We start from the raw sequence: 15280 nt of genomic DNA on the forward strand, positions 1-15280 counted from the left end.
CAGTTGAGAAGAAAAAACCTGAGCAGTGCAGTAGAAAATCTGAGGGACTGAGGCTCCTTCCAGGAGGGTTCTAGAGGGAGGTGACAGCTTAGTGACTCTTTTCTAGAGTTTGGTCCTTTTGACAAAAGGACATGGATATGTTACTAATGTTACTAATGGGAGGCCTATAGACCTATTTCTTTATATTTCTATAGGGCATTAATTTATTTATGTACCGGGGACTCCCATTCCGACGACGGGGAATGATTCAGGAATGTGAATCTATGAAAGACATCCATAATACTGGATAAGAACAATGTTTAGGTTCCACACTGGAGAGGGTGGTAACCTAGGAGAAATGATTCTCTTTAATCCTTCCATAAATACTTTATTAGCAGGCACTCTAAATAAAGGCAGATGTTGTCTATTTTGTAAATATGCTGCAATTGCTGCCAGATGTAGGCGTATAGATGAATATGCCAAGTTACATCTTTGTAAATGTAGAAGAAAGCAAATGATATTTTGGATGGAAGCATCTAGGGGATCAATTTGGTTATTGTTGCAGTTAATGGCAAATCTTTTCCATTTAGCAGCATAGCAAACTCTAGTAGTAGGTCTCCAGGCTTCTTTAATGATATTCATAGTTTGGTGGTAGGTTAAGATAACCAAACTAAGACCTCAGGAGCCAGATTGCCAGATTCAGTTGACTTGGGTCTGGATGTCTGATGTCTCCATGGTTCTGCATGAGACGTAGCTTTTGGTGAGCAAATCGGGATAGTTCTAGTAGAGTTGTATACCACGGTTGGCGTGCCCATGTGGGAGCTACTAAAATCAGTGTGAGCGACTGGTGTCGTAGCTTGCACACTATTAGTGGTATTAGTGGTAGTGTCGGAAAAGCGTACGCAAATCTGCCTGACCAGTTCATCCATATGGCATTGCCCTTGGACAGCGGGTGTGGAAACCTGGTGGCCAAGGTTGGGCATTTTGCCTTTTCGTGTGTGGCGAACAGATCTATGTCTGGATGACCCCACTTGTGAAAGAATGGTTGAAGAACTTGCGGATGTAGTTCCCATTCGTGAATTTGTTGTGTCCGTCGACTCAACAGATCCGATATATGATTGTGGACTCCTGGAAGGTGTTCTGCTAACATATGTTTTGTGGAATGGCCCATCTCCAAATGTTCTGTGCAAGCTGGGACAGCTGTAGAGAGTGTGCCCCCCCCCTGTTTTTGTATATAGTACATAGCTGTCATGTCGTCCGTCCGGATTAAGACAGCTTTGTTTTGTACTTGAAAGTTTTGAGTGCTAAGAATATTGCTAGCAGATCTAGGTGATTGATATGGAACGATCTTTGTTGAATGGTCCATTGCCCTAGAGTTGCATGATGTAGGAGATGGGCTCCCCATCCTGCGTCTGCTGTAAGTACTATTTGTGGAACAGGTTCGAGGAACGGCCGCCCTTTTGTCAAGCTTTTGGTGTTGCACCACTGCAGAGAGCGATGTGTGCGGCTGTCCACCAACACCAGGTCTGTTAGTTTTCCTTGAGCCTGATTCCACTGTTGCTAGACATTCCTGTAACCGACGCATTTGCAGTCTTGCATATGGTACAATAAAGATGCAAGATGCCATCATGCCTATTAGTCTCATGAACACTCTGGCTGGGAGAGAGTGTTGATGTTGAAACTTTGTGACTAAGGCTTGAATGCTCTGTATCCTTGCTGGACTGGGATACGCTAGCGCTGTCGACGTGTTTTTTGTAGCCCCTAAATATTGATGTACATGAGAGGGCTGTAGGTGCGACTTGGTGTAGTTGATTGTGAACCCTAAGTCGTGCAATGTTTGAATTGTCTGATGTGTGTGTTGGACACACTGATAGAATGACTTGGCTTTTATGAGCCAATCGTCTAGATATGGGAAGACATGTATCTGTTGTCTTCTGAGATGTGCTGCTACTACTGCTAGGCACTTTGTGAACACTCTTGGTGCAGTGGTTACCCCGAATGGAAGGACTTTGAATTGATAATGCTGTCCTTCCAGTACAAACCTCAGATACTTCCTGTGAGGAGGATGTATGAGAATGTGGAAGTAGGCATCCTTTAGATCCAGTGTGTTAAGGAAGTTGCCTTGTTGCAGCATTGGGAGCACTTGTTGTAAAGTGATCATGCGAAAATGATCCAAGTGTATATATTGATTGAGGGACCAGAGGTCGGGAATTGGTCTTAGTGTCCCGTCTTTTTTGGGTATTAGAAAATACAGTGAGTAAACCCCTGTTCCTTGATGATGTAAAGGAACTATTTCTATTGCGTCCTTTTGAAGAAGTGATAGGACTTCTTGTTTGAGCAGTAAGATGCTCTGCAGACATTGGACGCTGCCTGGGTGGTATATGTGGAGGGGTAGCTGTAAGTTCGAGGCAGTAGCCATACTGGATAATTTGTCTTACCCACCTGTCAGTTGTGAAGGAATTCCAGACAGGTAGGAACTGTGTTAATCTGCCCCCCACAGGAGTGTAGTGCTGTTGGGGGAGGCGAGGTAAGTCACTGTTTTGTGGTGGAAAAGGTTTGATTATTGTTGTTACCTTGACCTCTTCCTTTATTGTTGTTGCCTCTATAGCCTCCTCTAAAATAATCTTTATTGGAGGATGCCTGTGTATTGGATTTAAAGGAAGCTGTATTGTCTGCTCCAGTTTGTTTGGAGCCTCCTCTATAGAAGGAGCGATGAAAGGAGCCTCTAGCTTGTGTGGATTGCAAGGCTTCCAGTGATTTGGCTGTATCTGTATCTTTTTTCATTTTCTCAAGTGCTGCGTCTACCTCTGGTCCAAACAATTGATGTTGGTTGAATGGCTGATTTAAGATGGTAGTTTGCACTTCCTGCTTAAATCCTGAAATGCGTAGGCACGCATGACGTCTAAGTAGGATACTTGTGTTTACAGCTCTAGATGCAGTGTCTGCTACATCAAGTGCGCACTTGATTGAGGCATTTGAAATTAACTTGCCTTCTTGTATAAGGTTGTTTGCCTGCGCCCTATATTGGTCAGGTTGATGTTGTAGTAATGTCTCTAACTGATCATAATGAGCCCCGTCATATCTTGCAAGGAGAGCTTGTGTGTTAACTATACGCCATGTATTGGTAGCTTGTGCACCTATTCTTTTGCCTGAAGCATCTATCACCTTAGATTCTTTATCAGGGGGTGGTGCTTCACCTGAGGTTTGTGAGTTTGCTCTTTTCCTAGCATTTGATACAACTAGGTAATCTAAGGGTAGCTGTCCTTTAACGTAGGCCGGATGCCCAGGAGCAGGCCTGTACTTTTTCTCAATTCTAGGGTTTAGGATCCTAGTACGTACAGGATCTTTAAATACCTCTGGAGCATGTTTGATGACCCCTTTAATCATAGGAAGAATTTAAACAGACCTTTGTGATTGTTTAAACGTATCTAATAAAAAATCTTCTGCCTCATCTGAAGGCATGGTGACCCCATGATAAATGGCGGCCCTAGTCAGTAAGTGCCCAAAACCAATATTGTCTTCTGGGGGAGAAGGGTTTGATGGATATGACTGTGGGTCAGGAATATCTGGCACATCTTGTGGGTTTGGGTACTCCCAATCTGGATCATCAACGGATTAGGGAAAAGACTCATCTGGGTCTACCCCTCCCCTATGCTATACTCCTCATCATTGTGAGGTGTATTTTGTGAAGAATGAGGAGGAGAGTGTTCAGGAGAATGTTGAGGTGAATTGTTAGGAGGAACAGGAGATGTAGGAGAAGGAATTATAGAAGAAGAAGGGTGCATAGGAGATGTGGCAGAGTCCTTCTTGACAGGCACTGCAGGTGTAGGTGCTGTGTCTAATTAACTCTTTCTGTGTGGTGTAGTGGATACATGACCTGTCTTTGGGTCAATGTAGATCTTCTTTTGTAGAGGATCAGGTTGGAAAAGGTCTTCTCCTTGCGGAACCTTTGCCAGCGCCAATTTTTTCGGTTCCAGGCGTGGTTGCTGCTTGTCTTCAGCCTTAGGAGTTATTACTGTGTCCTTTAGCGTAGATTTCGGCACCGAAGGTATTGTTTTCGGAATCGTAGGCTGTTTCGAGGGCTTGAGCGCATCGGAATCAGGCCTTTTAGGTTTCGGTACCGAAGATATTGGATTTGGAGTGGAAGCTGGTCTCGTCGCCTTCGAGGCATCAGAAGCTGGCTTCATAGTTCAAGTCGACGATTTTGGAGCTGAGACTTCTTTTGGTGCATAAGGAGCTGGTGGGATTGCACGTGCGGCTTGCTCAGTAAGGAGCTATCGGAAAGCTCGAGTATTTTCTTCGGAGCCGGGCTCGATGGCGGGGCTTTCTAATTGTTTTTTGGGTCGCGATTGGACCCCGGAGGCGGAGTGTTGACCTTTGCTTTCGATATGGGTCAGGGGCAGTAGTACTCACGCGCTGACCCGATGGTATGGAGTCATCTGAGTCGTCTGCCTCTGATACGATTTGGAGATAGTCTGAATCTTCTTCGGGAACGAGCGGAATTTCTTCGTTTAAGATATCCACCGGTTCCGGAGCCGATCTCTGCATGCCGTGTCGACGGGCCCTCTGATCTTGAATGGTTTTCTTGGATCGAAAGGACGCACAGGCTGTGCAGCTGTATTTGTCGTATTCTGGCGATAAGCACAGGTTACACACCTCGTGATGGTCACTGTGTGGGAACTTTGATCCATACTCGGGGCATCTTTTGAATGGCGTCCTTTCCATGAAGTGTAGGCCTCACGGCGTGGATAGCCCCATCAGCCCGCGTTGACAACCGGAATCAAGGAGATGGAGTCGAGACGATGTTTGTCGATATCGAAAGAAGTTTGGTGAAATTTAATACGTTTTTGCGCATGGAAGTACTTGAAAAGTAAATTTCGAACCGGAGCGGAAAAGTTTCACCGGAACCCAGTGGCTGAAAAAAACAATCTAAGGATGGAGCCGATGCCCATGCGCACTATCGTCCAAGGGAGGAGTCACCTATCTCGTGACTACAAAAGACTTCTTCTAAGAGGACAACATGCAATCATCAGAGCCCAACACCAGGTGGCGATCTAATGCACAGTGTAAAATCGGCAGCTCATATGTCTCGAACATTACTTTTTAGGGTCAGTGCGGGGCTAACAGATGCAGCACTTGGTTCTCTTCTGATATAAGGTCAGTAAATCGGAATTCGTTTTTCGGCTGATTTCAGATGAATATTTTAAATTTTCAAAACGCCACACTTTTCCAAGTGAAACCAGTCAATGTTACCCTATGTAAGAAAAGTGAGTTATCGGCTTTTGGGTAAGTACTCGACTGGCAGATTCAAGGTTCTGGGCATAGATTCCGGGGTCTCCCAGGGTCAGGTAGGTGCAGTTGGTACACCCTAAGTGGCACAGGGGTAGCCGGGTGCAGAGGTAGTTAGGCCTAATGTTATCCAATGAGGGGCAGGGGGCCTTCGTTGGTGGCTGCTAGCAAGCAAGCCACGCAGCTGTGGGAGCTGGGCTCCTGGTCACTTGCTCAGGGCAAATGGGGGAGTAGATAAGGACACAGGTTGCACTGCCAGGGGCACTCGGGCGGCCGGGTGCCGAGTGCTTTTGAGCCGTCGGGCGCTCAATGTTATTCAATGGAGATCTTGGGAGATGAACAAAGGCTGCAGGCTCGAGGACGGAGATTCTTCAGGAGCGGGCAACACTTCGAGAGGTAAGTTGGGATCTTGGAGGATAGGTAGGCACCGAGGAGTTGGGCACAGTTGGCCTTGGGGCGTCTGGTGCAGGGGTGTCTTGAAGTCGGGAAAAACCTCTGCTGGTCACATACCTTGAGGGCAGCGATATATTTCTTTAAAGAAAAGAGTCCTCCACATGATGCAGCAGATGGATTTTCGTCACTCCTAAAATTGCTGCCCCATATGTCGCAACCGCCTTAACTTTGGCAGAATGCTTAACACTTCTGGAATAGGCCTAGGCCACAGATTCATTTACATGGAGATCATAGCAAAGTGAACACATAAGGAAGAGTTATGATGGAAATTCAGGTGCCTTATTTCTGCCAGAAAGTGAGCAAATAGGCTGCAAGCTTACCTGCACAGCTTGGCTCATATGGAGAGGTGGCAGGTAAGAAATATATGGGCTGTACATTGCACCCTGTCCAGTCTGCAGTACAGGGATGGTAGTAGTCGAGTGACTCCGGGGACCAGGGGAGGTCGGCGTGCTTGTTGCTTTGTTCTGAAAATGATAAATATTAAATATTCAATATAGAACCTGCCGGGACAGCAACACTGTACATTAAAGAGGCAGAAAGAGGCGAAATCAATACAAACACCACAATGAAATACATGACCTTTATGGGAGTAGAGACCCAATGCAGCCTTGTGATAAGTAGCTCCCATACACATTTAAAAAGTGTGATGACAGGCCACAAGCACACATTCTGGACTACAATAAATAAAAGCACTCAAGAGTGATGTCACACAAAACAAAACTGCTAGGAATGCTCACCACAGTCAAGAGAGGTTTTGAAGGGTTGAATTCCTTTGCGTTAGGGTTCAAAGTAGACTTCTTCACAGAACTTAAATAAAGAAAAGACACTTCTTGAAAAATTAAGCAAACAGCTGAAGAAACCACAATATGCACAGGACTAGGTGAGAAGGCCAAGAGTGTGCCCAATGCAAACTTCTCTGAGCATACAAAAACATCCTGGGATTGAAACTGCCTTCAGCAACCTTCACATACTTCCTCCATAGATGAGGAACACAAAATCAGGGATTAAATAGAATATAGCCCTATAACACTCACCACCTACGTCAACAATTTGTGTCACCTGTTTGACCTACTAATGTTCCCAGTCAATACCTATCTTTTTAATCATACTTCGTCCTGGTCTACGAGATGCTGGTCCCAGGTAACTACCCGGAATAGTCCCAACACGTATGTCCATACTCACTCCAAGGGCTGCTCATCATCTCGGCTTTCTGACTCTGATTTCCTCGAAGGACTGCTTGTCTGGGTCAGACACTCCGATTCCTGGCAATGCCCCTTCTCCTCTTTAGTGACGGACAGGATCTCAATACTGGTACTGTTACTTTGCACCGCAGCATGTTCTGGTTCCTCTACAACCTCAGAGCTTGTGCTGTCTTCAGGCTGTACTTTAATCTCCATGCTCTCCTGGACCTTAGGCACGAAGGGTTGAATGTCAGCCTCTGAAGCACTGCTGGGCTGGAGCTGTAGATAAAAAAAGACTTACATACAACTGTTTTTCGGCTTTGAGATATTCTACAGTCAAATGCATATTTATGCCATCTAGTAATTAAGCCTTGAATAAGATCTATTTCATTTACAAATAAAAATAGAGTACTGGCTGTAGGTCCAGTCAAAGTGACATATGAACACATTCTAATCCAAAAGTGTCCTAAAAGGTAGGGACCACAATAGGTTTATGACGCAGCCGGCCCAGACTGGGTTGTAGGCGGCTTGCTGTGTATAAGACTGCTTTCTCATTACGTGATCAGTGGTTAGTGCCTTCCTTAACACTGCTCGGCGGGTCTGTCCCCCGATGGATCTGCCACTTTAACATGTCATTACTGTTTTGCGATTTGTTGTACACTCAATAAACATATGTAATACTAAAAGGTAGGGACCATTTTCAGATATCCCTCAACACAGTATAGACTGCAAAAGATGTAAAGCATAAATAAGTGCACCTAAGAGTTGTGTGCTAGCCTCCTCCTCCATGGAGATGGCACGGTCACATTTTAATATATAATAACTAAGTATTAGAACTAGGTTTTCTGGTTGGCTAGGGTATGAACCCAAATCAGCCAGAATCCACCCCTCTTGTCAGGATAAGGGGATTCCACTTCTAAAATAACCCCTTCTCACTCCCTTGGTAGCTTGGCACGAGCAGGAAGGCTTATCTCAGAGGCAATGTGTAAAGCATTTGCATATAACCAACAGTAATATACTGAAAACACCACAAAAGGACAACACCAGTTTTACAAAAAGATCCAATATTAATCTGTGAAAAACAAGGCCAAAAAGATAATACAACATACAGTAATCCACAATACCGATTAAGCAAAAATAGACTTTATATACAGTTCCTTGAAGTCGATAGCTCCACCCGGGGCTATCACAGCATTGTGAGCAAATCCAACAGTCCTGGTTGGTTGCGGCGTCGCAGGCCAGATACAGAGTTGGGGAGACCAATAAAACAGTACCTTTGGAGATGCAGGGCTTTTAACCTTGTGCTTAGCTCTCGGGTGGAGATGGGATTTTTGTGCAGGGACTGTGAATTCCAATTGATAAAGAAGATTTATTGTAATTTGAATGTGTTATTGTAGGAAGCTGGCTCTGTATATACTATAAAAAAGAGAGGTATAGTGTGCAGGGAGTCTAGTGGAACCCAAAAGGTAGGCAAAGTTAAAGTAGATAGCGCCCCACTCTATTTGTGCTAGTGTGGTCGAGCAGTAAGGCTTTATGTATCAGAGGACAGTGTTAAGCATTTGTTGTAAACACTCAGTCAGCAAATGATTTCACACACTCAAAGACTGAACTTCAGACCAATTTTTTTTTAATAGAAATGTTTTAGTTATTTTCTTTTCTAGTATTAAGCAAGCCTGGCAAATATAAGCAATACATACTTTACAGTAGCAATGAAGTTGTAACACGGTTTGGATTGCAATTGTAAATGTACTTTGATTTGATTACAATAGTGTTCCTGATAATGCAGTGCTTTTCAGAATACAGCACATACACTTTGTATAGGATTTTTAGTTAAATAACCAGTAGATTACTTTGCAGATTACTTTTCTTACACAGTGCAGTATACCTGGATACTGAACTGGAACATTTCCTGTGAACAGGTGAATAAAAGCATTTTTGTTATTTAGTACAATTTTGAATACATTTCTTAGGTTTTCCAACTCCACACTTAGAAACGTTTCATAGAAAAACAGTCAATGTTATCCTATTTAGGAAAATAGTGTTATCGGTTCACAGATTAGTACTTTGTTGTGGGAGTTGGCATTCTCGGGTTAGACTCAGTGGTCCCCCAGGGTCAAGGATGCACTATAGTTACACCCTCAGCGGCACTAGGGCAGCCAGGTGCTGAGGCACAATGTTATCAAACCGAGGATAGGGGGCATCCGGTTGGTGGCTGCTGACAAGCAAGCCACTTGGTTGTGGGAGCAAAGCTCCTGTACTTAAAGTCATGGACAATGGGGTGTTAGGCCAGCAAAAAAGATGCACCCTCAGCGGCACTGGGGTGGCCGAATGCAGAGTGCTTTTCTGGCGTCAGGTGCCCTTTAGCTTTCAATGGGGAGTCTCCAGTTTGCAAACACACTGCAGGCTCGAGAACAAAGGTCTTCTAGGTGCGACCACCACTTGGAGAGGTAAGTTGGGATGTTGGTGGTTGGTTAGGCACAGTCAGTTGGGCCATCCAAAGCCATGGGGCGTAAGGTGCAGGGGTGCCACTTTTGCTTATGACATCACCTTGCACCAGCACTTCACATTAACCAGGTGAAATTCAGTCCCTCTATAAGAAATAACGATTAATAATCGCAATTCAGTGCAATTACACCTCTTCACCTCCAGGGGATACCTTTCTAGAAATCCTCAGGCCTCGTTGGGGGGCCCGGTCCCACCCGGCCCCCCAGGTAAGGAGTAGTGATGTCCATGTGATTTGGATCTAATTAAGGTAATACTGGAACAGATAAAGGCAGCCAGGGAGGCGGGTGGGCGTGTGTAACTCTGCAGCTCAACATGCCAAGAACTGATGCATACTGGTAAGCAGCATTTTCTGTTCGAGGCATATGAGCTGCAGATTACACACTGTGCACAGATTGTATAGCAGTACCCACCTTTAGCGGAGACTACCCGTATCTGTTGCAGTTGTTTGAATCAGAGTTTTTAGTACAGCCTGAGCCCACAGTGGCTTGTTGTTTAGTTTGCACATCTACACAATAGTGTTTTGTGAATGGATATTTGGATATTTGGAGGGGTATTTCTAGAGCGCAGACGTTCGCTCCGGAAGGAGCATCATGGCGCTGTAAATCCTGTAACCAGTTCACAGAGTGAAAGGAGGGGGAGGCTAGATGGCAGCTTTAGTCCAATCGTCGGAAAGATTAAAAATCCACGTTTTGAGAAGCTTCCTGTGTGCGGTGTAGACCATGTAGCTGCTTTGCATAGATCATCATGGGGAATGTTCCCCAAGAATGCCATTGAAGCCCCTATTTTCCTTGTAGAATGGGCTTTTGGAGGAATTGCTAAAGTACGTTTGGCTTTCTGGTAACATATTTGTATGCATTTAACAATCCACCTAGCTATCCCCGATTTTGATATGGGGTTGCCTTTATGTGGTGGTGAAAAAGACACAAAAAGTTGTTTAGTTTTACGAAAAGTTTGTGTCCTTTTGATGTAGTACAGTAATGCTCTTTTGACATCTAAGGTGTGTAGAGCTCTTTCTGCGACTGTTTGTGGCTGCGCGAAAAATACGGCAGCTCAGATTGATTTAGATGGAAGGGTGAAATTACTTTAGGAAGGAATTTAGGATTAGTACGAAGAACTACTTTGTTATGATGCATTTGCAGAAAGGGTTCTTGAATGGTAAATGCTTGTAGTTCACTGAGTCTTCTAAGAGAAGTAATAGCTACTAGGAAAGCTACTTTCCAAGTTAGGAATTGCAATTCACATTTATGTAACGGTTCAAAGGGAGGTCCCATTAACCGTGTGAGAATAATGTTTAAGTTCCACACTGGTGAAGGTGGCGTTCTCGGAGGGATTATTCTTTTGAGTCCTTCCATTAAAGGTTTTATAGCGGGTACTCTAAAAAGAGATAGATGTTGTCTATTTTGTAAATATGCTGCAATGGCAGCAAGATGTAGTCTGATAGACGTGTAGACCAAATTACACTTTTGAAGGTGTAATAGGTATCCTATTATGTGTTGAATAGACACATCTAAAGGATTTATGTAGTTGTTTTGACAGTATATCACAAACCGTTTCCACTTAGCAGCATAACATGCTCTAGTAGTGGGATGTCTGGCTTCTTGAATAACGTTCATGCATTCTGGAGGAAGGTTGAGGAAACCAAACTGACTTCAGGAGCCAGATCGCTAGGTTGAGCTGAGCTGGGTCCGGGTGTTTGATCTCGCCATGGTTCTATGTTAAGAGGCGTGGAGAAAGGCTTCGTTTTTGGTGTGTTACCACAGATAGTTGCAGCAGCGTGGTGTACCACGGTTGTCTGGCCCAAGTTGGAGCAACTAGAATGATTGTTAGGGAATGTTGCTGTAGCTTGCATACCACTAACGAAAGTAGTGGAGAGGAGGAAAAGCGTACGCAAATTTTCCGGACCAGTTAATCCATATCGCATTGCCTTTGGACAGCGGTTGTGGATATCTGGCGCCGAAGTTTGGGCATTTTGTGTTTTCGTGGGTGGCGAAGAGGTCTATCTAAGGTTGTCTCCATATTTGAAAGAACGGTTGAATAACTTGTGGATGAAGTTCCCAAACGTGGATCTGCTGTGTCTGTCGACTTAGCAGATCTGCCATGGGGTTTTGTACTCCTGGAACGTGTTGGGCTAAGAGGAAGATCTTTAGTGGTATAGACCATCTCCATATCGGCTGTGCTAACAGAGAGCTGCAGAGAGTGTGTTCCCCCTTGTTTGTTTATATAGTGCATGGCTGTCATTGTCTGTGCGGACTAAGACAGCTTTGCCGGATACTTGTTTTTGGAATGCTTTTAGGGCTAGAAAAACAGCTAGTAACTCCAAGTGGTTGATGTGGAGTAACTTTTGTTGCGGTGTTCACCTGCCTTGCACGGTGTGATGCAGTAGGTGAGCTCCCCAGCCGGAGAGCGATGCGTCCACTGTCAAGATTACCTGAGGAACTGGCTCTAGGAACGGTCGGCCCTTTGAAAGGTTTATGGTGCTCCACCATTGCAGGGAGCGATACATTTGACTCTCTACCAACACTAGGTCTGTTAACACCTTGGCTGCTAGGTGTTTCCCCTCCTATGCTGACTTATCGTCAGGTCCATTGATCATGACGAGCTCAGCTCGTCATCAGCACAGCTCAACCGTGCATCATGACGAGCTGAGCTCGTCATGAGCATCGAAAGGGTTAATTGACCTCGAGCCTGGTTCCATCGGCGTGCTAGGCACTTTTGAAGTGGACGCATTTGCAGTCTTGCGTGAGGTACTATAAATATGCAAGATGCCATCATTCCTATGAGCTGCATGAACACTCGAGCTGAAGCGAGTGTTGCAGCTTGAATCTTGTTAGGAGAGTTTGTACACTTGTTATCCTGGTTGGGAGAGGGATAGACTGGTGTTAGTTGGGTGTTTATTTTAGCGCAGAGATATTGTTTTATGTGTGAAGGTTGCTGATGTGACTTGGTGTGGTTTACTGTGAATCCCAAGTCGTGGAGCAGTTGAATCGTAGCGCGAGTGTGTTGTACACACTGGCTGTATGAGCTGGCTTTTATGAGCCAGTCGTCTAGGTATGGGAAGACGTGTATATGTGGTCTTCCCAAGTGTGCTGCTACCACTGCTAGGCATTTGGTAAATACCCTTTGTGCTGTTGTGACTCCGAATGGGAGCACTTTGAACTGGTAGTGCTGCCTGTCTAATACAAATCTGAGATATTTTCTGTGCGCTGTGTGGATAGGAATGTGAAAGCAGGCGTCCTTGAGATCTAGCGTGACAAGGAAATCGTTTTGTAACAGGAGCAGAAGGACTTGTTGGAGAGTGACCATATGAAAGTGATCGGACTGTATGTAAACGTTTAGCGGTCTGAGGTCTAGGATAGGTCTTAGAGATCCGTCCTTTGGGATAAAAAATATAGGGAGTATACTCATTTGTTTTGCTGATGCATTGGGACTATTTCTATTGCATTTTTGTGCAGGAGGGATACCACTTCCTGCCTGAGCAGTGACAAATGTTCCTGTTACATTGGACGCTGCCTGGGTGGTCTTTTGGGGGGTGGATGTTCGTTCTAGACAGTTACCTGACTGAATTATTTGAAGCACCCACCTGTCTGATGTGATGTTTTCCCAGGCTGGTAAGTGTTGCTGTGGTCTTCCCCCGGCAGGAGTGGAATGGGGCAGAGGAGGGGGAAGGGAGTCATTGGGCAGGGGTAGAGGCAGAGCGAGAGTTGTTTTTACCTCTGCCCTTATTGTTGTTACCTCTGTAACCACCCCTTTGGTAGCCCCTACTATAGGTGGATTTTGTGGGGGCTTTGTGCGAGGTAGAAGGTGTGTCTGAAGAGTATCCCCTGGTGGCGCCTCTGTAAGATGAGCGGCTAAATGAACGTCTGGGAGCCTGCGACTGCAGGGCTCCCATAGACTTGGCCGTATCTGTATTCTTTTTCATCTTTTCAAGGGATACATCTACATTGGGTCTGAATAAGTGTTGCTCATCAAAGGGTTGGTTAAGTATAGCACTTTGGACTTCAGGTTTGAACCCTTATATGTGTAGCCAGGCATGTCTAAGCAACAAAACAGTGGTGTTAACTGCTGTGGAGGTAGTGCCTGCTGCATCAAGTGCACAGCGAATGGAGGTGTTTGTAATATTTTTCTCTTCTTGGATAAGTTCATTTGCTTTATCTTTGTACTTATAAGGGAGGTGCTGCATTAATGATTCTAATTCGTCAAAATGTGCCCTATCATATCTTGCCAATAATGCTTGTGCATTGGCAATACGCCACATGTTTGCTGCTTGAGACGCAGTTCTTTTCCCTTTATCTGGTGGGGGAGCTTCACCTGATGTTTGTGAATTTGCTCTTTTCTGTGCATTGGAAACCACAAGCGAGTATAGTGGTACTGGGCCTTTAATATATGCTGTGTCTGAAGGGGCAGCTTTATATTTCATCTCTAGTTGTGGGTTTATGACCAGAGTTCCAACTGGGTCTTTGAAGAATTCAGGAGCATGCTTAATCACTCCTTTAAGCATGGGTAAAATGGATGAGGATCTTTGTGCATTAACAAAGGTATCCATTAGGAAGTCTTCATTTACAGGGTCTGTATGCATGTCCACCCCATGATACTGCGCAGCTCTGTGTACTAATTGATTGAAGCCCTTAGTGTCTTCTGGTGGGTAAGGCCTAGAGGGGTATATGTCGTCTTGAGGGTCATTTGGGATGTCTGGGGTGTTGTAATCATCCCACGTGTCAGGCGAGCCTGGAGGAATATATGGATCATCTGGGTTACCCCCTATATCATCAGAGCTATCATCTCTGTTGTCATTATCTGGTATGATAGATGATTAGGGGAATGTTTTGGTAGGGGCACAGGTGGTGATGGCATGGGTGGAGGAGAAGGGGAAGGAGCTCTTAGAAGAGAGGTAGCCATGTCCTTTTTTTGGATATGCAGCCGGTGCAGGGGTATCCAGTGGTCGTTTTTTTTAATTTAGAGTTAATCGACCAGTGATTCGTTCTTTAACCAGAGTCTTTTGTGCAGGGTCTGGGTGAAATAAGTTGTCTGCAGGAGGCTGATCTTTTGGTGCGAGGGAGGTTTTGGCACCAAAGTAGCTTCTTTTGGTTTTTTGGCAAGGTCTTCAACAGGAAAAGCAGTAGTCTTTTTCGGCTCCGATGGTTTTTTCAGCTCCAATGTTTTTCTCGGCTCCAATGTTTTTCTCGGTTCCGGTGCATTTTTTGGATCCGAAGGTTTATTTGGTTCCGGTGGTCTTTTTGAATCCGAAGCTTGTTTGCTTGGTTCCGACCTAGGTTTCGGTGCCGAGGGAGGAGTGGTATGTTTCGGCGCCGATTGTTTCGATGCCGGCGTGGTAAGTGATGTATTTTTCGGTGCCGGTAGGTGTGCGCCGGCACCGTGGGGAGGCAGACTCGAGCCCGAGTCGCCGGAAGGCTTAGCTAGCTTCTTATCCGGGCCTGAAGGTGGGGCAGTAGAAGCAGTGTCTCAGTGTGCACCCGAGCCAGAGGGTGTGACCGGAGCCTTTTTTGACTGTGTCAAGGAAGGGTCGGGGTCGACGGTCTTTCTTACGACCTGCTGTGCTGGAGTGATGTCCTCGACTTCGGAATCTTCTGCCTCGGAGTTGCTGTCGACGCCATGTTGTTCTGGGATGTCGACGCCCTCTGCTAAGATGTCACCTGGAATCGAAGCTGAAGATTGAGCCATTGTTCTCCTAGCTCTTCCCGGATCGTCGTCTTGGAGCGGAAGGAGGCACAAGCGGAACAGTCTCTGGCCTCATGCTCCGGGTAGAGGCAGAGTTACACACCTCATGAAGGTCGGTGTGGGAAAACTTCGACCCACATTGAGGACACTTTTTAAATGGCATCCTTTCCATGAGCTGGAGTCGAGGCCTAGTTAGG

General features: G+C 45.4%; 1 protein-coding gene across 4 annotated transcripts in view; it reads right to left on the reverse strand.

Moving 5' to 3' along the window:
- Positions 1 to 15280, reverse strand: part of ATXN2L (ataxin 2 like) — an 842401-nt gene that overhangs the window by 421355 nt on the left and 405766 nt on the right. For all 4 annotated transcript variants that reach the window (XM_086932367.1, XM_086932366.1, XM_086932369.1 and 1 more), the window contains 3 exons: positions 6904 to 7181; positions 6459 to 6528; positions 6042 to 6185 (listed from right to left, as the gene is read on the reverse strand). In XM_086932367.1, coding sequence (XP_086788493.1) covers positions 6042 to 6185; positions 6459 to 6528; positions 6904 to 7181 — 492 coding nt within the window. The remainder of the gene's footprint in view (positions 1 to 6041; positions 6186 to 6458; positions 6529 to 6903; positions 7182 to 15280) is intronic.

Source organism: Lissotriton vulgaris, chromosome 7, assembly GCF_964263255.1.
Source record: "Lissotriton vulgaris chromosome 7, aLisVul1.2, whole genome shotgun sequence".
Lineage (NCBI taxonomy): Eukaryota > Metazoa > Chordata > Amphibia > Caudata > Salamandridae > Lissotriton > Lissotriton vulgaris.